Below are 23,253 nucleotides of genomic sequence, written 5' to 3' on the forward strand. Positions count from 1 at the left end.
ATTGTTTAATCACATCTCATTTCTTGAGGTTGACAGTATAACTATAAGTTAGGGAGGAGAGTGTCCTTGTTCTTGGGAAACCGCATGCAAGTATTTTGGAGTGATGTATTTAGGAATTGCTTTGAATAATGCCAGCAACTTACTCAAGATTTTTCCATTGGAAAAAAAGATACGTAAGAGAGAAAGCAAATTTGGCAAAATGCCAACAATCAACGAATCTAGGTGAAAGATACATGGCTGTTGATTTTCCTATTCTTTGAACTCTTCTGAAGAGTTTCAATAAAAAAAAAAAGAGGGGAAAGGACGTTTGGAGTAGGTGGAAATAACAAATGTGGTCAGATCTTTTCAAGGAGTTTATGTCACTGGGGTGCTGTTACATTAAAGGAGAGAAAAATGCACTTAGCAATTGGCAGGCGATCCTACAGCCGAAGCAGATCTAGTCGAAAATCACATTTTCGGCAGGAAGATGGTAATGATCATGATCAGGCCTGAAGATTATTTAATTTTTAATATCTCAAAGGAAAATTCTGCCCTCGTTCCCAGGAACATACCAGCGAGCTGAACCCTGTAGGTTACGCTTCTGCAGTATCTCAGCCTCGTCTCTCCCGGCAAAGGAGCTGGGCACGTACAGTGGGCTTGAGAAGTACGGGCTTTGGCTCTGCCTCTGACATGCTAAGTGCCTTTAGTTCCTTCTGGGAAATTGTGGAGCAAGTGAGATAATGCATGTAAAAGCACTTAATGTAGTGCTTGGAACACAGTAAAAGTCAAATAAATATTAAGCATCACTCTATTCTCACTGTCATGGATTCAAAAATTGCTGTTAGAAATGAGGCCGGGATCAGCAAAGCCATGCTGAAGATGCAGCCATTGAGCCATCAGGGCAGCAGAAGCAGCCGACGGTCCGCAGCCCAAGAAGACAAAACGTCCTCCTCCCTCCCAAGGGAGGCACAAGTCGGGGCGAGACGAGGTGACGTTATTCATTTCAGTCATTCCCAGCACCTCGCCCTGTGCCTTTCGCCTGGACTCACCAGCTGTTGACATTTTACCAAATTTTTGCCCTCTCCCCCCACATATTTTCCATGGAAGCACTTTTCCCCACATCCAAACCCGGTCAGCAAGTCCTGCAGATCTACTTCAAAATATGTCCAGAATCTGATCTCCTCGTGCCTCCTTCATTGCTACCATCTCAGTACAAGACACTGTCGAATCTCATCGTATTCTTGCAGTAAACGCCTCACTGAGGAGACCTCTCTGCTTACTTCCATTTAGTTTTTTCCCTCCGTACAGCAGTCACTGTGATCCAGATGAAATGTAAGTCAGATCATGTTACCCCTCTGCTCAGAGCCCTCCAGTCCTCGCTTCTCATGTAGAGTGGAAGCCAGAATTCTAACCATGGCCCGCAAGGCCCTTCATGATCAGGCTACTTCCTCTTCGACCTTCATTCCTAAAACTCTCCTTCTCATTCACTCCTTCCCAGGAGTGAGGTGGAGGGAATCTCCAGTGAACAGAGATTCTAAGATGAACCCTGAAGTTCATCCAAGTTCAATCCTAATATCTACCAAGAAGGAGAGGGTAATTAGTCAGTCCTGTGTGGAGAGACTTTTATACTATTTTCCTGTTTTGGAATACTTGATGTGTCTGAATATACTGAAAGAAGATTTAGGCTCTTAGTAGAGTATTTGGGGTTATTCAAGTGAGAAGTGCATGGAAAACTATGCCCAGACAAAAGGAAAGGTAAGAAAAAAGTAGCTCCAGGAAAAAGTAAGTTTTTAGGAAAGGAGAAATAATAATAGTTTGGCCCATAAAAGGTAAGCATTAAGTATTTGTCTACCCATTGCTACAATATAACAACATGGGTTGCTGAATATGTATGAGAAAATAGTATATGTGTTTGTGGGATTGAGGTAGAGGAGAATCAAGAGTCAATATTCGCCTTCTACTAAAACTGAAAAATTATGAAACAGCAAAATAAGCATAATGTTTAGAGACATAGAAGTTAAAAAAAAATAAGAAGAAAAAAAAACAGGTAAAAGAAATCTAAGTGCTTGCCCCTGAAGGAAGAAAGGAATATAGAGCAAGAAGGTGGGGCTTTCTTAACACACCTTCGAGAGCTATTAACTCCTGGAACCATGTACAGTCATAATTTTGATAAAAATAAGAACTAAAGGGTGACATTTGTAATTTAACATAAGGTGAGAAGAGCATCTAGGTTAAGGCAGTGACAGTAGAAACAGAGAGGGATGACTTTGAAATCTTGCAAAGGAAGAATCACTAGGGCTTGGTGCAGACAGCAAGAAGGCGTGAGAGAGGAGTCCGAGGCAACTCTAAGATGTGCAGTTTGGAGGAACGGTACGTTCCATTAATAGAAATTGGGGATTAAAGAGGGAGAGTTAACTTGGGGATGGTTATTATTTTTAAAGTGCTACCATGTGGCATATCCCTAAAGGCCATTGGAAATATGACTGCAGTTACTTTAGACATTACTTTTAACTCTTGGGACTCGTAACAGACTCCATTTGAAAATTCTGGTTCTGGGGTAAGAGTAATGTTTCATACACCGACTTAGTGAACATGACTGCGGTTAGCTTTAAGGTGTGACTGAAGTCTGAGCCCGGGAGTGAGAGGAAGGACACCACTGCTGTGGTCTCCGTCCAGTGAGCTTTTACTGAAAAGCATCGGACTCAGGCAGGAAGTGCCTCCCTGGGACCCTGAAGCCCCTCTGTGAGGCTCTGGCCGAGAGCTACACCTTCCTAGGTCCCTCCTTGTTGTCCTGGCAGGTAGAAGCCAGAACCAGAACACCTTACAACTTCTACCCTCCCCAAGTGACTTTCAACGTCCCTCTTCACCTGATTCTACTCTGCAGCTTGCACTCCTGGTTCAGACTCACATTCAAACACCACTTTCAGCACTTGCTGGTATGTGCTAGGCACTGTGCTAAGTACGCACTTGCAATCCTACAGCAGCTCTGTCTCATAGAGTTGTAGATATTATTGTCATACTAGAAGCCCAATGCACGAAATGTGTGCAGATGGGGGGGGTCTCCTCAGCCCAGCCTGCATCCTTTCCAATCCAGGACCCCTCGAGGGATGTCCGACTGCCAGTTTAAGCCCAATGATTGGGCCTAAACTGGCAGTCGGACGTCCCTCTCACAATCCGGAACCACTGGCTCCTAACTGCTCACCTGCCTGCCTGCCTGATTGTCCCTAACTGCCCCCACTGCCAGCCTGGTCACCCCTAAATGCCTCTGCCTGCCAGCCTGATCGCCCCTAATTGCCCCCCATGCCGGCCTGGTCACCCCCAACTGCTCCCCCCAGCCGGCCTGGTTGCCCCTTACTGCCCCCCCTGCTGGCCTGGTCGCCCCCAACTGCCCTCCCCTGCCAGCCTGGTCACACCTCACTGCCCCCCGTGCCAGCCTGGTCACCCCTCACTGCCCCCCTTCCGGCGTGGTCACCCCCAACTGCCCCCCTGCCGGCCTGGTCGCTCCCAACTGCCCCCGCCACCCTGGTCGCCCCACGCAGCCTGCTGTTCAGTCGCTTGGTCGTCCCTCACTAACCCCCCTGCCGGCCTGGCCGCCCCACAACAGCCTGCTGTTCAGTCATTACTGTTACTGTGATGGTGTCCTGGACAATTTGCCTATTCCTCTATTATTAGCATAGATTTGAGACATGAAATGACATATCCAAGGTCACAGCTGGTAATGGCAGAGCTGGACTGACTACAGTGCAGTCACGTTATTCACCTCTGATCCCCACGTTCTCCCCGATTTAGACACATGGGACCTCAGAGAAAAATCACACCTTCTCTTGCCCTGCTGGGCTCGGCAGGTTAGGCTTTCAGAGGGGAAGCACCCTGTGTATTTGTTTTTCAAGCTGTCCTTTCACCCGGAAAGACCTCTTGCTTTAGAGGCATGGGTTTTCATGAGTCTGTCTTCATGGTTGCTTTTGTGGTATTGGAACTGCCAGAAACCTGAAAGCTAACTGAAATCTATGTTTCTCTAGTGCCAGGAAATGTGGGTCAGGATAGGTATGGGCTCCATCAATACTTAAGCAAGAGCGATTTATACACAACTATGCCAGTGATGCACAAGTGCACAAAGGCCAGGAGAGTCGCTCTGAAGAGCAGACAGCAGTCCTGATGGGCAACCATGTCCCATGTCACGAATGACGGGGAAATCTGTGCCGTGCCATAGATTTTTCACTGGGAGTTTGTGGATGAAATGTGGTCACTGATCTCTATTGGGTGTAACGCAGGGTGTGCGGGACCTGCTAACACGCCAGCTCATGAGAACCGTATGCAGTGACATCCGTCATGTTGGCAGCTTGAAGTCGGCCATGATGGCAGGATTGACATCACAAAAATGAGCAAACACTGGCAATCAGGGCTCTCCCCAACACTCTGCAGCCGATTATTAAACGTTTGGTTGCAGTATATGGAATTCTCATTTGAAGGCAAAAAAATGGTTGAATATTGACAATTTGATATGGTTCAAACTAGCACTGTGATAGCATACTATTAGTACAATGAGCTGATCAAAGACATGCAGGATCTTGGAAATCAATTGTTCCTTTGTAAAGTCCTAAGAGTAGAAAATAAGTATGGAATCAAACTTCAGGTTGAACTAAATATTCACAGAAAGATGACTCTCTATTGCTCATGGGAGAGGGTTATGTGTATAGAATACATTTTAAGTTAGGTAAATATTTTCCTTTAAAAGCACCGTGTTTCCACTGTGGGATCTGGAGAAACCACTCCTTTTCACTGTTGGTTTATAGGCTTGACAGCTAGCCTATTGCTGTTGACCTTGGCAGCTACCTGGAGCATGGAGGTGCAGCTGCAATGAGACATTGTGTTAAAAGTGTAAAGTGCTTATAGGAAACATCCCAAATACAACAACAGTTTAGGCAGGTATTTCTCAAAAAATATTGTTTTATGGTTCTGTTTATAAATAAAGGTCTAAATAAAAGATTTAAGTTTTTAGAATCCAAGACTGTTTAAATTTAAAGGTGCCTTAGAATTAATATGGTAACTGACAGGCCTCACCGGGGACCAGACCCTGGCGCTCTGGACACTCCATCCAGTGCCCTTTACACTGTGCAGCACTGTGTGTAGCTTCCAGGCCTCATTGCTCAACTCCGAGCTCGTGGCCGCCTTTTCTGTAATCAGAACAACAAACGTGAGTGTCCCCTGAGGTGGTTTGTGAAGCAGAAATGAAAGAAATGGGGTTGTGAGGTCTCATGTGATGTGACATATGTCAACTTTTTAATTGACAGTAAACAAAGTCATTCTTTTACGCATGTCATATCTTTTTAAGCCTCTGAAGTATTTTCCTCATTCTTTAGAGTTCTTACTTGTAAACTCTAATGAATCAGTGAAGTTTGTTTTGGCTGGAAATAGAATAGAAAGAATGAGTTTGTATAAAGACCAAAGAATGTCCTGTTTGCTTTGCTTGATATAAGTGACTTCAGCAGTGTGTTCTGTGCCTGCAGTCAGATTTCTCCTGAACTGGTAAATGTAGCTAAATAGTTCTCTTAGTTTGATATTATTAAAGGCTTTCAGCGTTTCAAGGTTGTGATTTCTTCCAAATTTGTCATTTCATCCGAATATTAACTTAATGTCTTGTTTTTTATTTTTAACAGATAGCAGAGTCCTATTTCCAGGAGGAGGACTGTATCCTTTTCTTAATTACAGGAAGGAATTCATAGAACTTTTAGAAAACTGTACATTTTAAAAACTTGAGTTTTACATACAAGAAAATGTATAGATATGTTATTTTTAATAAGCTTTAATAGTTGCATGCACCCATGTAATCACCTCATAAAGCAAGCTGTGGGGACTCTCTGTCACTCCAGAAAATTCTCTAGGACTAACTCAGTAAATGAGCCCTAATTTTTTTAAGTATATTTTTTATTAATTTCAGAGAGGAAGGAGAAAGAGATAAAGAAACATCAAGGATGAGAGAGAATCCTTAATCAGCTGCCTCCTACATGCCTCACACTGGTGATCGAGCCTGCAACCTGGGCATGTGCCCTGACTGGGAATCGAACCGTGACCTCCTGGTTCATAGGCCAGCGCTCAATCACACCGGCCAGGCAGTTCTAATTTTACCAGAATCTAAGTATTTGTGTGTTTTGGGGGGGTGGGGGGGTAGGGGGAGGAGGAGAAGCACATTGCTGAAAAATATAATTTAAAAATCCATTGGATTTTCTTCCTTTTGAATTAAGCAGAGTTACAAGTCAACTAGTATTTATATAATAGAGCCTGGCAAGCATATTGCACATAGTAGATCTCGCAACTGTCACACACACATCTGCAAAGGAAAGATTTCATTTTTCATTCATAATAAACAGAATAAACATTGTCAAGTGAGATTGTATGTTAAATGTTATATGGGAAAGATTCTTCCCTCAGTTTTCCAATTCCCCTTTTTAAAAACCACTCTTCTTTTTGAGGGATGGCCCAGTATGTACTCTCTGGAAAGGCTGTATCAGAAACATCTGTTTTCCCCATTCGTGCAGTTTTCCCTCCTAACCTGGTTGACTTCCACCACACCTCTGAGCAGATTGAGGGATAGGCAGTTGCCCCTGAACTCTACCAAGCCAGCTGGTAACACTGTCAGACAGTCACAGTTTATCACAGAGTCCGTAGAAAATCCACTTGTGACGGAAATGAAGCTAGAACACTTGTTTTTTTAACTAGAGTTGAGTATGGTGTAGTGCAGGGTTGACCGGCATCAACATCTCTGGGAGTTTCTTAGAAATGCAAGTTCATGGGCCTTAGAATCAGAACTGGCGATCAGACCCATGAACCTGTATTTCAGCAAATTTTTCAGATTATGTTCAGTTAAGGCAGCGGTTCTCAACCTGTGGGTCGCGACCCCTTTGGCGGTCGAACGACTCTTTCACAGGGGTCACCTAAGACCATCCTGCATATCAGATATTCACATGATGATTCATAACAGTAGCAACATGACAGTTATGAAGTTGCAACAAAAATAATATTATGGTTGGGTCACAACATGAGGAACTGTATTTAAAGGGCCAGAAGGTTGAGAACCACTGAGTTAAGTAAAAAAATCCGTAGACTGTAAGTCATGGGCAGAGGAAAGCTGACGGACTTGTCCCAGCTTCTCCCTGGCCTAGTTTATGACCCCTGGCATAGTTTTAAGGCTACAAATACGAAGCAGACCTCTGCGTGATCTTGAGAAGGACACAAAACTAGACAGTGAGCGTTCCTCGTCCTTCCTCCTGGCTCGGCATCTAGGACATGGCCCAAAGGAAGGCAGACAGTTGGGCAGCTCACCACGACCTCATGTGATGCTAACTGTGTGATGCAGATGGAGATGGCAGAAGTGTATCAGAAAATCTGCTGAATTTCACATAATTATGAAAATTAATGTGGCAGGTTAGTTAAATTTTTACGGAAGATTCCTATGTTTGGCTCTGTCCTCGCTTAGGCAGGTAACCCTTTGGTTTTGTGAGAGAAAAGCATTCAGTGAGAAGTCAAGGGAAATCAGAAACAGGTTGACAGGCGAGAGGGTAGCAGTTGCTCGACAGAAAGTAATTTAAGGAGAGGAAAGAGGGAAACAGATTCCAGGATTCCGTGGGAGTCCCGTTTCCAATTAAATTACATTTAATTGACGGCTAGCGATAGATTAGCAAACAGGCATTCCTGAGCATTAAAATTTTCTTTTAGTTTCTACTGTTGGCCGATAGAATGGAGCCCACATAGCTATTGCATAATATGCTGCATTAAAATGTACCCACTTCAAAACCAAGAAACCTTACTTATGTTTAAACTAAAAAATATTTAGAGTCCTCTTATTTTTTTGATAAGCTTCAAGTTTCACACTTTATATAGGACATTATTCTTCAACTATGTGGCTAAATGTAAATAGCCTGGATTTCTATTTTCCTCAAGTTTTCTCTTCAGATGAGAAAGCAATGAAATTCATTCAGCTTGAACGACTATATCATGAACGATTGCTTGCCAATCTTTCTGCTATTCAAGAACAATGGGGTGAGTACAGACTAGCAGAACGTGGAATTATCAGCAGTTTAACAAGTTGCTATCTAAGAAGTTAACGCGTTTGACTGGGTTTTGTAAATCAGGAAAGAAATGTTTCTACATCACGTTGCTTTTGCAGAGAAAGTAGCATTTTCACCACAAGCAATGTCATTGTGAGAAAATCTCTCTTTGTATTTTGTTCTTCATATCAGTGCCACGCAGGGAACTCCTGCCACTGTTTGCATTTCTTCTGATCTCTTTGTATGTCCTACTGGCTCATTTAGTCTCCGAGATAGTATTGACTTACATTGAGAAGTAATCACTTAGCTGTTTCTAACGATATTAACTTATGGGTTTTTGGAGAAGACCATTTTGCATGCTGATCTTTATAAGTGTGCCAGTTAATTATTTTCCCTCCTAAATATGATTTGTAATAGTCAGTGACTAACAAATATTTTAAAATTAGAAACAAAATGGAAAACTGTACAGCCACGTGCAGCCACGTCTCCAAGGAATTCAGAAAAGGGGTTTAATGGTGAAGATTTTGAACGGCTTACCAAATTTTGTGAAACACATCAAGAGTAAGTATTTCAGTGTTTGGTTAGAATGAGCTTGGATTAGAATATTGAAGAACCATTGTAGCATTGAATATTTGAATACAAGATCCATTTCTGTATTTGTTTTGTTAATGCTTTCAACTGGAGAAATTAAACTGGGTAAAATAAAATGATTAGGTTTCTTTCTCAGCTTTTATCTGTTTCTTACACCAAGCTCAGTGAAAGGTCAACTTTACGGAGGTTCAAAGTACTTTTTAATTAGAAATTTTTATTGTTGAAAGTATTACATGTGTTCCCCTTTTCTTAACTAGAAATTTTTAAATACAACTTCTACTTTTTATCTCTTATTGGTTAAGAGATTAGGCAATTCAGATGGAAAAATTGTGTATTAGGACTGTTGGCCAATATTTGTAAATTATAGTAAAAAACATATTTTTTAGAGAGTAGTCTGTTAATGGAAACAAATACAATACAATATTTAACCAAAATAATGCAGAAGTGAAATTACATTTACCAGATAATTTTTAATTGCTTGATTTTTATCGAAGAATTGGATCTTTAAAGCTAAATTACAGTAATAATAAAGTATTTACATATGTTTTTAATTCGTATTGTAAGACTTAGAATTCAAAAGCTGAGGGGCATGGACATGATTAAACTGGTGCAGAATGAGTCTAGATTCGGAAGTAATAACTTATTCAGCTCTCATGGTGACAGTTTCCTTGTGTTGGTCATTTTGAACCTTTGAAACCAAATATTATGGGATTTTGCACTATAACCTAATCTCTTAGCCTGTTAAATATGTTACCTTTCAACTTCCCAGAGTTTTAAATTAATGGAATTTTTAAAAGCAAATCAGAGATTTGTTTCGAAATATTCAGTACAGACACTTTCCCTGTCCTTCGCATGGAACTAGTTTTTTTCCTGCATCTCAGCATTTGTAGTTTATTTGGGAGGCTTTGGTAGTAATTAGTCTTGGAGGAGATGAGCACGCTGTCACCGCCTCTGCGCCGTGAGAGCCAGCGCTGCTGTCCGCAGTGGGAATGTTCGGTGCTAATGTCAGAACCCTGAGGAGCTGTAACTTTTTTACAGCATTTCAGTGACATTTGTTTGGAAGCATATTACCGCTGTCATTTTTGTTTAACTCTTTCTTTTCTCTCTTCTTTCCCTACAGTCCTCTTTTATCCAAATCTAAGGTAAGGGATTGTTTCTTTGGAAGTATTTAGAGGGGAAATGTTGTGTCATGCGTCTATAGTATGAACTCTTGTAGGAAATAAGTGTCTTTCACCTTTCCATGTTACTGCGATCGTTTCCCCAACTGTGTCTTTTTGTCTTGTTCTGTGTTTCACTGTAGACAGCAGCTGCGGAGACGGCCCTGGGGGGGGAGAGCTTTGCGCAGTCAGCGGTGTCGGAGGGTCCCCAGGGAACCGGAGCTGCAGCCGAGGAGCCGGGTATGTGTTGAAGGGAGAGGACCCAGAGCCACTGCCCCTAACAGTGTTTTACAGGTGCTGTGTCCGAATTGCTGTTACATCTGAAATGCTGTGTTGACTTTTTTAAAAAATGTATTTTATTGATTTTTTACAGAGAGGAAGGGAGAGGGATAAAGAGTTAGAAACATCGATGAGAGAGAAACATTGATCAGCTGCTTCCTGCACACCTCCTACTGGGGATGTGCCTGCAACCAAGGTTCATGCCCTCGACCAGAATCGAACCTGGGACCCTTCAGTCCACAGGACTGAAGCTCTATCCACTGAGCCAAACCGGTTAGGGCTGTGTTGAGTTTTATTTTTGCACAAACTGTTCCTAGACAAATAGCAAAGTGAGATTTTTTTATATTATGTAAGTCTATTTTTTAGATATCTAGTGGTAGAAATTATAAAATCTAAATTCTTATAAAAACATAGTTATTTCCATGTTTTCAGCACATGGCTAAAACACAGTATGACAAGATTGTACAAAAATGCTCTGAAATAGAATCGGTTTGGGTGTGTTCAGACATCCTTTTCTGTTTAAAAACCAACCGTTATTACATAGACTTAACCAAAAACTTGTTCTGTGTATCTGACTATTTAGAAGTTATTGATAACTTACCCATGGCATTGATTCCCTTCCCTTTTACGTTGACTAACATGGTGTACTTCAACTTGCATATATATTTCAGAAGCACTTGTGATACATTTTGTATCACTTTGTGACTTACGTCAAAAGTTAAAGATTTTTAGAAACTGTTTTTTACATTAGTAATGTATGTTCATCATAAAAAACTTTAGGAAATAAAGATAAATGAATACATTTAGGGTGTTTATTTTTCCTGATGTATGAGTTTTAGTTCTAATTTATATCCCTGGGATTTACTTTCCTGAGCCTGATATTAAACAGCAGCATCAGGTGTTTGGACTGAGTTGCCTGAGAGATAAAATGATAATGATGCTGCCTGCAATTCAATTCTCCTTTTTCTTTTTATAAAGTCCTTTTTCGTCCCCTACATCTCACTTTATCTCTGTTATTTTTATGAGGCAAGTTAAAGATAGTGCCTTAGGTCAATCCTAGTATATTCTGTTCTTCCCGTCTCTTCTGTTCTATTTTTATATTGGAAACCAGAGTAAAATGAGCCTCATAAAAATCTCAAAGAGGGAGGAAGTCGCAACATGGCTGCCTGGTTGGGCATGGCCGTGTCTCCGCGTGGCGCACATGGGACTGCTCTCACGGCTGAGTGACTGAGTGTGGCACTGGGGACTGGTTACGTGCCCGGCACTAGCCAAGTACTTACAGCTTGGCCTCAGCTGTGAGATGTGTTCCCAATGGGAAAGCTGAGACACCACGTGGAAGGCACTTGCTTGATCCTTTGATTCACTCCTAGGACGTGGGTCCTCTGGTTTCTCACTAAAGGGCAGCGTGCCCTGCCAGGTCAGTGCCTGGGTTACAGAGACTCCACGGTGCACATCCCGGGTGTGGGCTAAATCCGCTGCAAGAAATCTGGCCAAGTCTGATGAAACAATGTCTTTTAAAGAGAAATGTCAAATCTCCCAGAATTAGTCTTCTCAGTTTGGTTATTCTGTGAATAAATACAAAGAACTGTAAGAATATGAGAAAAAGAAATGAGAAAGCACTACTTTAAATGATTTGAATATAATACATTATTCTTGTTTTACTTCATATTCCTCGTTTCTAATAATGAAAGACATGTAATACAATCTAGACTTTCCTCTTTCCTTTTCTTTCTCTGCATTCCTTCTTCTGTAATAGGTAACTTGCTGTTTTTGGGCGGTGGTTAAAGACGTTTCTACAGCCAGTTTCTCTTCCCTTTTCTGTTGACTAACGTAGGGTTAAGAGTTTAGAACAGTACCAGGGCCGCAGTAAGAAGTCAGCGTGTTCTCACTGCTCTCATACTCCTCTTCCTCCTCCACAGGCTGTCACTGCCCCCTGATAGCAGTGTTCTGTCAGTGTTCTCCACGTATCACTCATCGCCACTTTTCTAATTAATCTCCCATTAGTAAGTCTTCAGGTAATTTGCATAGTATTTTGTATTTTCAAAGTACTTTTATGTATATTATTTCATCTGTTCCTCTTAACAATCAATGTAAGGTCTGCTGAATCATTTGAAGAAATCAAGGAAGTGAAGTGACTTATGCAAGGACAGAACTAATTAGAACCCAAAGCCAAAACAGTTTTCTGACCCTGTGGTCCATCATTTTTATTAACATATTTTTATTGATTTTTCGTCATATTTTATATGTAGAAATAATGTTACCTACGTTATAAGAAATGATAACAAAGTGAAGGCCTATGAACCTAATACCCAATTAAGGACTAAATTATTGTCAACCCTGAGGGTTGGGGAAAATCCTGAACTTCAGATTTATCATTCCCTTCCCATTTTTTAATCAGCTTTATTGACATACAATTTCCATGCAGTAAATGTACCTGTTTTAAGTGTGTAATTTGATGAGTTTTGACAAACCTGTGCACTCATGTGACCACTACCCCAGGTAAGATAAGAACATACATGTTTGCCCTGGCCGGTTTTGCTCAGTGGATAGAGCGTCGGCCTATGAACTGAAAGTTCCCAGATTCGATTCCAGCCAAGGGCACACACCTGTGTTGCGTGCTCGATTCCCAGTAGGGGGCGTGCAGGAGGCAGCCAATCAATGATTCTCTCTCATCATTGATGTTTCTCTCTCTCTCCCTTCCTGTCTGAAATCAATAAAAATATATTTTAAAAAGGACATACATGTTTCCCCTCTATAGCCAGTCCCTCCCACCTCTAGTGCCAGGCAGCCAGTACTTTTCTGTCATAGATGAGTTTTCCCTGTTTTGGAATGTAATATAAATAAAATTGCTCAGCGTATGTTTTGGATAGTCACCCATATTATTGTATGCATCATTAGTTCATTTTCGTTGCTGAGCGGCATTTTTTTCTTTTTGTACGATACCACAATTTGTTTATCCATTCACTTGTTGATAGCCATTCAGATTCTTTCTAGTCTGGGGATGTTATGAATAAAACTGCTAGGATGTCACTCTGTGGATGTATGCTTTTTTTTCTCTGGGTAAATAATTGAGGCTGAAATTGCTGGGTCACAGGGAAGGCACCTGTTTAACTTTATAAGAAATTGCCAGGCAGTGTCTTAGTGTGGTTGTGCCATTTTGTACCCAGCACGCCTTATATGAGAATTTCAGCTGCTTCACATCCTTGCTGACATTGAACGTTGTCAGTCTTTTATATTTCAGTCATTTTAGCAGATAAGAAATTATGTCATTGTGGCTTTCACTTGCTTTCCCCTGATGACTGGGCATATACATTTTTAATTTTTAATTAACTTCTGTAGAAGATATACTAATTTATACTATTATCAACATTTCGGATTTAGTTTAAGTATGTGTTTTACTCTAAAATATTTACTGTGAAAATTCTCTTTTTCAAGCCTGATACCACTCAAATGTTCATGCATAATGTTAACTAATGAGATCTGCAGAACATATAAGGCATAAGTGTTAATTCATAAATGCTTTAGGTCCCATACCATGAAATATTTGGAGGGGGGAGGTCCCTAAAGAGAACATTGGGAAATAGGCTATGAAAGAATAACTTAAAGGCATGTACAGAGCATGTGTAGGAACTTAGGCTAAGTCTGACTTCTCATTTTAGAGCTATCTCTTTAATTCATTGTTTATGAAGTGTCTGCTGTGCACTCAGCTCTTACTCCATTTTTATTCATCAGAGGAGGCTTTTTGTTTGTGTGTTTGGTTTTTAGTGAATGTGAAGTTAGTGCAATGGGGGGGGGGCGGTAGCAAACTGAGCTCACTAGATTTTCGGGTTCAAAAGTGCCAATTAACAGAAATTCATGTTCATGTTAACAGAAGCATTAACAAGAATAAGTTTTATATTATAACATACAGAAAATATTTTGGGTCAAGCATGTGGATCAAACACATCCCCCCCCCTTTTCCTGGAACACCATTAAAACATCAGACAGGGATTCTTAAAAGAGAAACCGCAGGACAAACTGGCAAGGACATAGCAGCAGATGTGACATCCAGGAAAACTGGGAGCTGGAGAGTAGATGGATGGTTGGCAGCTGGCTAAGCACCAGAGAAAGCTGTGGCTACAGAGAAAATGCTGGGTCCTGTCTGGAAGGTTAGGATTGGGAGCACTGAGGACACCTCTGAAGTCAATGATATAATGATATAAGGCCCTAGAGCGCCGGCCTAGGGACTGAAGGGCCCCAGGTTCGATTCTGGCCAAGGGCACATGCCCGGGTTGTGGGCTCCATCCCCAGTAGAGGATGTGCAGGAGGCAGCCAATCAAGGATTCTCTCTCATTGATGTTTCTCTGTCTCTCTCCCTCTCCCTTCTCTGAGATAAATAAAAATACATAAAAAATAAAGTCAAGGACGTAGGGTTGGACTGAAAACAGGAGGTTGGGCTGGAAGGCGAGTCAAGAAGCACTGAGACCTTTGTGTTCCCTCTGCTAAGCAGAGGCTGCAGGGCTACTTGTTGGAGAACATGACAGAGGAGTTGTGGGCTCAGGGGTTAGGCACAGCTCAAGGAAGGGCTATTATGTAGAAAATGAGGATTTAGTGAAAATCTTATAGACTGAGTGGTGAGACCTGTAGCCTACTTTCTGCGTTTAGCATTTAAATATGTGGCAGCCAAATCTCTTTTTTCCCTCTCTGGGAAATGAGCTACTAGTCTAGGAGATAAAACCTCCAGAAACCACGGTAAGGGCCTCCCAATGAATGGCCCCCCCACTTCGCCCCACATTGCGGCCGACTCCTGGGGAAGGCTCGCCTTGAACCACGGGGCTCTTGTTGTCTTGTTTAAGAAAACCTCAAATAGCCCTGACCGGTTTTGAATATTATCGCAGAGATTAGAGGAAATATTGTATAAATGAAAGCAAAAGGAAATGTTTTTTTTAATATTTTTTATTTATTTTAGAGAGAGAGGAAGGGAGAGGGAGATAGGGAAACATCCATCAGCTGCCTCCTGCACTGGGAACCAAGCCCACAAGCCGGGCGTGTGCCCTGACCTGGAATCCCACTGGTGACCTTTTGGTGCACAGGACGATGCTCAACCAACTGAGCCACCCAGCCAGGCAGGATGCTGTTTTGTTGTTGTTGTTGTTTTAATTTTTATTGACTTCAGAGAGGGAGGGAGGGAGAGAGAGAAACATCAATAATGAGAGAGAATCATCGATCAGCTGCCTCCTGCACGCCCCATACTGGGTATCAAGCCCACACCCCCGGCAGGTGCCCTTGACCAGAATCGAACCCAGGACCCTTCAGTCTGCAGGCCGATGGTCTATCCACTGAGCCAAACTGGCTAGGGAAAGATGATGGTGTTTTTTTTAAGAAGCATTCAGAGAATTAAACATCTATAGAAATGTAGAAGTATGATAGCCAATAGCCAATATCAAAAATTAATTAGAAGAATTAAAGGGTGAAATTGAGGCAGTGTGCCAAAAAGCTGATCCAAAAACAAAGAGATGACAGAAGAGGTTGAGGTGATCAGTCCATGGGGCCCAAGATCCTACTTCAGGCATTTGAAAGGTAGAATGGAAGGGGCAGGGACTGCCATCAAAGAAATAATGCAAGGGCATTTCCCAGAATTGAGGTCGTGAGTTTCGGATCGAAAGTCCTACCAATGCCCTAGCCCATGTTGCTCAGTGGATAGAGCATCAGCCTGCAGACCAAATGGTCCCGGGTTTGATTCTGGTACAGGGCACATGCCCGAGTTGTGAGCTCTATCCCCATTAGGGGCATGCAGGAGGCAGCCGATCCTTGATTTTCATTGATGTTTCTCTCTCTCTCTCTCCCTCTCCTTTCTTCTTTGAAATCAACATATACATTTAAAAATAAATAAATAAAAATTAAAAAGAAAGTCCCACCAAGTACCCAACACAAAGAACAAAAAACTTTGTGAAGTTTCAGGACAACCAGATGGAAAGAAAAAGAATCTGAATCCTCCAGGAAGGACATGTAGGTGAAAGGGGCTGGTATTCAGATGGTTAAGAAACGACATTCCTTCTGGGAGGCGGACACAGCGCAGCAGTGCCTTCCTTCAGAATCGGAGGGAAATAGCTGACCGAGAAAACTTGACCCATGTTTCAGGGGCTAAGGAATAAAGGCTTTCCGATGTGAGGAATCCTAAAAAGGTTACCGGCCAGGGACCTTTTCCTAGGAAATGCTCCCCCGGAGAGAATAACGGAAGAGGAGACCTGGGATCCAGAAACCAAGGTTTCCAACATGGAGCCTGGGGATTCCCAGGACCAGGGGTGTCAGGGCACCTGCGTGGCACTCCTGGACGCAGCCCCAGGTCAGGCCTCAGGAGGAGGCTTGGAAACTGGGAGACTCCCTGTTGCCATGGTTGTACATGGGTCAGAGCTGAGAGAGACATAAGGAGAGATTTTTTTAATGAAGTCATGGGTCAGTCATCAACACCAAGGAAAGTCGAGTGCGAATGGGAAACACGCCTCGTGGTCCACCGTGCGGGTCAGTGCGCGCACCATGGACAAGGCCAAGGAGGGGGACATCTGAACCCCTGAACCCTGCGTTGCCCCGCGGGTGGACGTGCAGTGGGCAGCGGGGGAGGTAGTGTCTCCCCGCGGAGGGTGGCAGCATTGTTGTGTCGCACGTGAGTCCCATGTCCGCTCTCTGCCCTCCTGTACCAAGTGTCTCGAATGTTAAAACAACTTGTTTTTCTTCGTCTTCAGAGCGTGGAACTTGCCCTGGCATGGAGCCAAGCGGAGAGAGCCAGCGGAGGGAGGAGACCCCGGGGAGCGGGCCGGGCTGTGGCCAGACGGCCAGGCGGGCGGCTCCGCCGCGCCCTCCGGCAGCTGCGGGCCAGGACCGCGCCGAGGAGGAGCCGCTGGGCAGCGCCGCCGCCGCCCCGGAGCTCCCCGCCCCGGCCTCCCAGGCAGCCGGCACGCCCGGGCCGCTCGCCCCCGAGAGCGCAGGGGAGGATGGCCACCGCCCGCAGCCGGCTCCCCCGGAGGCCCGCGGATCTGAAGACTCCCCGGCGCCCCCCTCCAGCGAGGCAGTGACGGGGCCGGAGCAGGCACCCCCTGCACCTGGGGGTCACCCTGCACCTGGGGGTCACCCTGCACCTGGGGTTCACCCTGCACAGGCTCCCAGGAGGGACCTCCAGTTGCCACTGCCAGATGCTTCTGCAGACCCCCCTGCGCACCGGGAGCTGAAGGAGCCGCCGCCGCAGCCCGAGGGGCGTCTGGCCCCCGAGGGGCGGGGCGACCCGGACCCGCGGGTCAGCCGGGAGGCGGAGGACTACCTGAGCAGCCTCCTGGCGGGGTGCCTGCGGGGCGCCGAGGACTCCCCCTCCGGCGAGGAGGACGACCCCGACCTCCTCCCGGACCTGTCCCCCGACGAGGCCTCCTACAGCCTCCAGGACGACCCGCCCTCCCCCTCGGACGGCAGCCTGTCGCTGGATGACCTGGCGAGAAGGATCGAGGTCGCGGAGGTGAGCGCCCGCCCCGGGATGGGAGCGGGGAGATGGGAGCGGGTGTGCCGCGCACTGTGCGCGCTGCGGCCCCTTTGTAAGGCCCCCCTGGGCTCGGCATGCGGGGGTCCCGGTGTCGGAAACGGCTCCCTGCGAGGAGTGTCGCTTCTTTCCGTCGTGTTTGTGCTCCCGGAGGTACTCGTGTTGTGCCCCTGCGGCTCATCCGCAGGCCGCGGAGGGTGGTGCAGAGATGAGTCACTTCCGTGGAAGGAGGTCTCGTTTTTCTTCTCCATCTCAGATGGAATAGAGTGCACTCTCTGTTCCTTCCTCTTACTGATGTGACTAATTCTCTGAAACAGTGTAACAGGGAGGAAACGGCCTACATGCAGTGAGACTGGAGATGCTGGGTGGGCTTTCAAGCCTTAACTTGGACGCTGAGTGTTCTCTTTCGCACGGTATTGATTTACAAGTTCAAGGTTTGCACAAACGATACTTGTACTTGACAAAGACAATTATTATAAATAACGGAAAGTGTTAAACTTCCTCTAATCATTAATGACTCTAATCAAAACCATAAAGAAAAAAGAAAAGAGGGGAAAAGGAAGAGGGGATGAGAATCAAGATGCCATTCTCCTTTTTTGATTTTAAAATTCAGGAAAAAGAGAAGATCTTCCTAAGGCTCTTCGTGTGGCAGGTGCTGGGGGGCAGTGGGGGGAGGTGCTGGGGGCAATGGGGGAGGTGCTGGGGCAGTGGGGGGAGGTGCTGGGGGCAATGGGGGAGGTGCTGGGGCAGTGGGAGCAGGTGCTGGGGGCAGTGAGGGCTGTGGGAGGAGGTGTTGGTGGCAGTGGGGGAAGGTGCTGGGGGAGGTGGGGGAGGTGCAGGGGGGAGAAATGCTGGGGGAAGTGGGGAGCAGATGTTGGGGGCAGTGGGAGCAATGGGGGGAGGTGCTGGGGCAGTGAGGAAAGGTGCTGGGAGCTGTGGGAGGAGGTGCTGGGGGTATTGGGGCGGGAGGAGCCAAACCGCCTAGGAAAGACAACTTTTAATCTGAAAGAAGGCAAAATATGTTCCCACCTTCCGTCTAAATTGACATTTACTTAGATGTCTCAAATCTACCTGTTTCACAGACACAAAATAGGGGAAGACATAGCCTGAAATTTTCTGTTGGGGAGAAAGATGACAGCCCAGAGCTGCTGTTAGTTGTTGTCTTAAAGAAGCCATTGAAATAGGGTCACTTCTGTGGAGTATAGATCACTGGGGTCAGGGAAGTTAAGTGGCGTTAAGACTAGTCACCGTGAGATGCCCGAAGGTGGGGGCTGGGACTAGCAGTAGAGTTCATGAAATCGTGTGGGTGCCTGTTCTGTGGATCTCAGACAAAGGAAGGTCTTAGGCACAGTGGTCCTGGCTGTCCTGCCCAGAATGGCCCTTTCGAGGGGGCGGGGTCCGGCTCCCTGACAGCAGGAAAGGCGGTCCTCCGGTAACAGGGAGGGTTCACTGGAGACAGTGGACCCGGGACTTAGGTGAGTGGCCACAGCGCCCCAGGTGTAACCCCAGACTGTGTCTCTTCCTCGTGCAGACGCCTCCTCTTGGCCTGTCTTTCTCAGCTGCCCTCTACCTGCTCTGGTTCACGGGTGCTCCTCTGGGTTGGCAGTCTCTGGCCCAGCTCCTTTTCTTTTCCACTTTAACCTTCTGTTCATTTACATCTTTCCTGCCTCTTCCTGGACTTGTGCAGCAGCTGCCTAAACTGGCCCATACTCCTGTCATCTTCTCCCCGCCATGGTCTTCTGTTAGCTCTGTATAAACCTGGGGTCTCCAGCTGATGCCCCCAGGGGCCAGGCAGGCAATAAACATGAATGAAACGACTTAGTTGTAGCGTGAAAAGGAGAAGGTTCCCACCCTTGTCTAGGGTATCCGGCTTCATAAAACACTGCAGATGCAGCAGCACCCCGCGGGTCCCGGCCTCGCACACACTGTCAGTTTAAACGGCTCTGCCATATTGTTTGCCTGTCATTCTCTTCCCTCAGCACCTTTCCGCTGCAGGGTAAAGGCTGTGCTACACGGCTCGGTATTCAGACGTGGTCATCGCGCCCACTCTGCCTTCCCAGCATCTCCTCCTGCTCCTCTGTTCTCAGCCTGGACTGGAGTCAGTGGGCCTCCTCGCAGCCTCCCAGGTGCACCTGGCGTGCTGTCACCTCTGACCTTTACCTCTGTGTCGCTCTGCTCCGTGATGTGAACTCCTTCCTTTCATACATTTAATTCCCCAACGCTCAGGATCTAGGTCGTGCCCTTTCAGCATGTAGAGGGCCAAGCGCAGTGCCGGCTCATGATCAGTTCTCAGTAAATGCCAACGGCTGCCATCATTCCCTGATCACTGAAGTCCATAATGTTTATTCTCTTCACACTGTGCCTCTGAACTTCAGACGAGGGAGTGGCTTCAGCACCATTCCTCCTAAAGTCCTAGCTGTAACCTTTTCTTTCTTTTTTTTTTAAATATATTGTATTGATTTTTTACAGAGAGGAAGGGAGAGGGATAGAGAACTAGAAACATCGATGAGAGAGAAACATCAATCAGCTGCCTCCTGCACACTCCCTACTGGGGATGGGCCCGCAACCAAGGTACATGTCCCTGACCGGAATCGAACCTGGGACCCTTGAGTCCGCAGCCTGACGCTCTATCCACTGAGCCAACCGGTTCGGGCTGTAACCTTTTCTTGTAGTTATAGGACACACATGCGCACGCGTGTGCATGCACACACACACACACACACACAGAGTCTGCACTAAATTGCAGAAGGGTAGGATCCTATTGAATACTTTTTTGTGTTCTCAACAAAGCAGACTTTACAGACTAAATAGCAGCCACCTCTACACAGTAAGACTTTTTTTTTAATCTTTTACTGAGTTCACTTTGAAAAATAAATAACTTGAAGGGGGAAAGCTATTTGTCTGTATGTAAATTGCTTATCTATGTATGTATTCATTTACTCAGCGTATTTATTGAGCACCTACTACCTCTGCCTCGTCCTCTTCCCCTTTGGTAACCACCATACTGGTTTCTCCTTCAATGAGTTTTTGTTTGTTCTGTTCATTCCTTTGTTGCTTTCTGTGTATAACCCACAGATGAGCTAAATAATATGATTCTTGGCCTTTTTCGCCACAAAAGAAATACTGCCATCTGTGACAACATGGATGCATCTTGAGAGTGTGTATCATGCTGAGCAGTAGGTCAGACAGAATAAGCAAAGTTCTAATCGTCATTAAAAGTAAGATCTTCTTCACATTAGGAAGATGGCAGGAGGTTTCATCTTGAGTTTGGTTCAAACTCTGCCAGTCGCTGCTGCAACAAGTTGAAGCATGTCATCTGGGCTCTCTAAGCTTGCCTTCGTCACCTGCAGAGGGGACTGCTAATGCTGTATTAGAGTCATAAGGATTAAATGTGACATATTATGTAAATGTCTTTATATGACGTATAGTTTCACTAAATTATAGGTTAATTTTTATTTTTATTGATTTTACAGAGAAAGGTAGAGGGAGAGAGAGGGAGAAACATCAATGATGAGAGAGAATCATTGATCGGCTGCCTCCTGCACGCCTCACACTGGGGATAGAACCGGCAACCTGGGCATGTGCCCTTGACCGGAATCAAACCTAGGACCCTTCAGTCTGCAGGCCGACGCTCTGTCCACTGAGCCAAACCAGCTAAAGCAACAGCCCATTTCTAAAGGAGCAGGCAGAGGACTCACAGGTTCCCTCAGTGCAGAATAATAGTGGTAAACTTCACATGTGCTCCTGCAGTGAGATTACTGGCACTGAGGCTAATGTTCGTAATGGGCTAATATGACTTAGGAATGTTAATTCTCGAGTTAGTCGGAACCCAAACATGTGTTCGTGTTCAAAATTTACCAGCCTTGAGGTGCTGGTCTGAGTAAAGCCTACCTCATTAAAAGGATATTATTTGGCATCTACTTTCTTCAGTTTTGTGAGGAGGCAGTTCTAACACCAAGATCTCTGAATGTTTACTTTGTCACAATAGGATTTACTGTACCCATAGAATTGCAAGATAATTTTGTTTTTACAACATTTTCGTTCTTTAAATGCTATTTAAGATGATCATTGATGTTTGAGGGGAAGTGCAGAAGAACTATTTATTAGCAAATGTAGAGGATGAGGCCGGAAGAATGTGTTGTTATTGTTGAATTCTGCATTTATTCATAGAGTACCACCAGTGACAATTACATTAATTACAGCTTGCACTAAAAAAAAGCTATGCTTTTAGTTCAGAATGGAAGGAAGGGCTTGGTATATTTTGTTTGGGTGGCAAAGAAATTTGGTGATTCAAGTGGAAATCCAAATTTAGTTTATAAAGGTTTATTTTGTTGAGATTTAAAAATTCTTAACCTCTTATATCAACATTATGGTAAAAGGGGGCATAGAAATGTTTGTGGGTTTTTTTAGAGGAGTTTGGAGGAGACACATTTCCATGTGCCCTAAATCAACAGGCATCCTGCTTACAGAAATGCTGGGCAGTCCTTTGAGTGACACCCCAAACTAATATTGAGACCTTGTTTTTGGCTTCCTTGCTACCAGAGAATTAAGGAAAAATCTAGCAAAATCGTGTCTTAAACTCTGACTGCCTTGGTGTGGGCAGTAGGAATATCTGTCCTTGGAGAAGGTTCTGAGACCTCGGCCTAAAACTCTTGCCAGAACAGCAAGGCCCACACCTACCTGTCTCCTAAGAGTTTCCTCCTTGGTTTGCATCTCCCTGTTCTCCATCCATAGACTAAAGGGCCGAGGGCAGTTAGAAATGACACAGAGAGAACCTGGAGAAGAGCCCTGAGCAACACCGAAAGGCAGAAATGGAAAAGACCTCACTGTACTTCAGACAACAGGCTTTGGTGGGAAAGAAAATGTAGGTGCCCGGCCGGCGTGGCTCAGTGGTTAAGCATCGACCTATGAACCAGAAGGTCACAGTTCGATTCCCAGTCAGGGCACAGGCCCGGATTGCCGGCTTGATCCCCAGTGTGGGGTGTGCAGGAGGCAGCCGATCAATGATTCTCTCTCATCATTGATGTTTCTCTCTCTCTCCCTCTCCCTTCCTCTCTGACATCAATAAAAGTATATTTGAAAAATAAAAAGAAAATGTAGGGTGTATTAGATTTTTAATCAAGAATTAAGGGTTGGTGGGGGAGAGTGTCCAAATATTGGCCCATCCCACCCAACTGTCATTTCTCCTATTTGACCTCTTCCCTCTTTAAAAAAGTTCCAGTGTTCATTGCCACCCGTAGTGAATGAGGTGGGGCCACTTGGGCATGACATTCAGAGTCAGACGACCCAGAGGAGCCCCAGCAGGGCCAAGCACTGCTGCGCTGGGACTGGCCGGTCCGACTTGGAGGCACATCCTGTGTCTTTCCAGATGATTTCCACAGTCCTGCTCATTCTTTCGACATTCCTTCATTCATATTCACAGTGTCTTTTGCTTTATGGCGTGAATTTACGGATTCAAAGTTCCTATCACAAAGGTATACAGTTAGCATGATGCCACTCCAGGCTCATCTCGGATTGTTTATTCTGAGTAATTAAGCAACTTGAAAACGCCTGTGGAATGTGCAGTCACTGCTGGTAAATGTACGGCTTTATTTTGTGGAGAAAATAGTCTATGAAAACCGCATTCTTTTTACATTTACTAAAAGCAGAAACGTCATCGGTAGTAGTGATGCACTCATTGAGTTAATTTCCGTTCTCC

General features: G+C 44.8%; 1 protein-coding gene across 2 annotated transcripts in view; it reads left to right on the forward strand.

Moving 5' to 3' along the window:
* The window catches only part of CNST (consortin, connexin sorting protein), an 81,212-nt gene that overhangs the window by 48,701 nt on the left and 9,258 nt on the right, over positions 1-23,253 (forward strand). Inside the window, exons 4-10 of one of the 2 annotated variants that reach the window (XM_059677611.1) lie at positions 5,637-5,667; positions 7,930-8,016; positions 8,471-8,585; positions 9,736-9,757; positions 9,916-10,012; positions 16,774-17,148; positions 17,185-17,534. In XM_059677611.1, coding sequence (XP_059533594.1) covers positions 5,637-5,667; positions 7,930-8,016; positions 8,471-8,585; positions 9,736-9,757; positions 9,916-10,012; positions 16,774-17,148; positions 17,185-17,534 — 1,077 coding nt within the window. Of the gene's footprint in view, positions 1-5,636; positions 5,668-7,929; positions 8,017-8,470; positions 8,586-9,735; positions 9,758-9,915; positions 10,013-16,773; positions 17,535-23,253 lie in introns of both variants that reach the window. The other variant, XM_059677610.1, reaches the window with a different exon arrangement.

This window comes from Myotis daubentonii, chromosome 20 (assembly GCF_963259705.1).
Source record: "Myotis daubentonii chromosome 20, mMyoDau2.1, whole genome shotgun sequence".
Lineage (NCBI taxonomy): Eukaryota > Metazoa > Chordata > Mammalia > Chiroptera > Vespertilionidae > Myotis > Myotis daubentonii.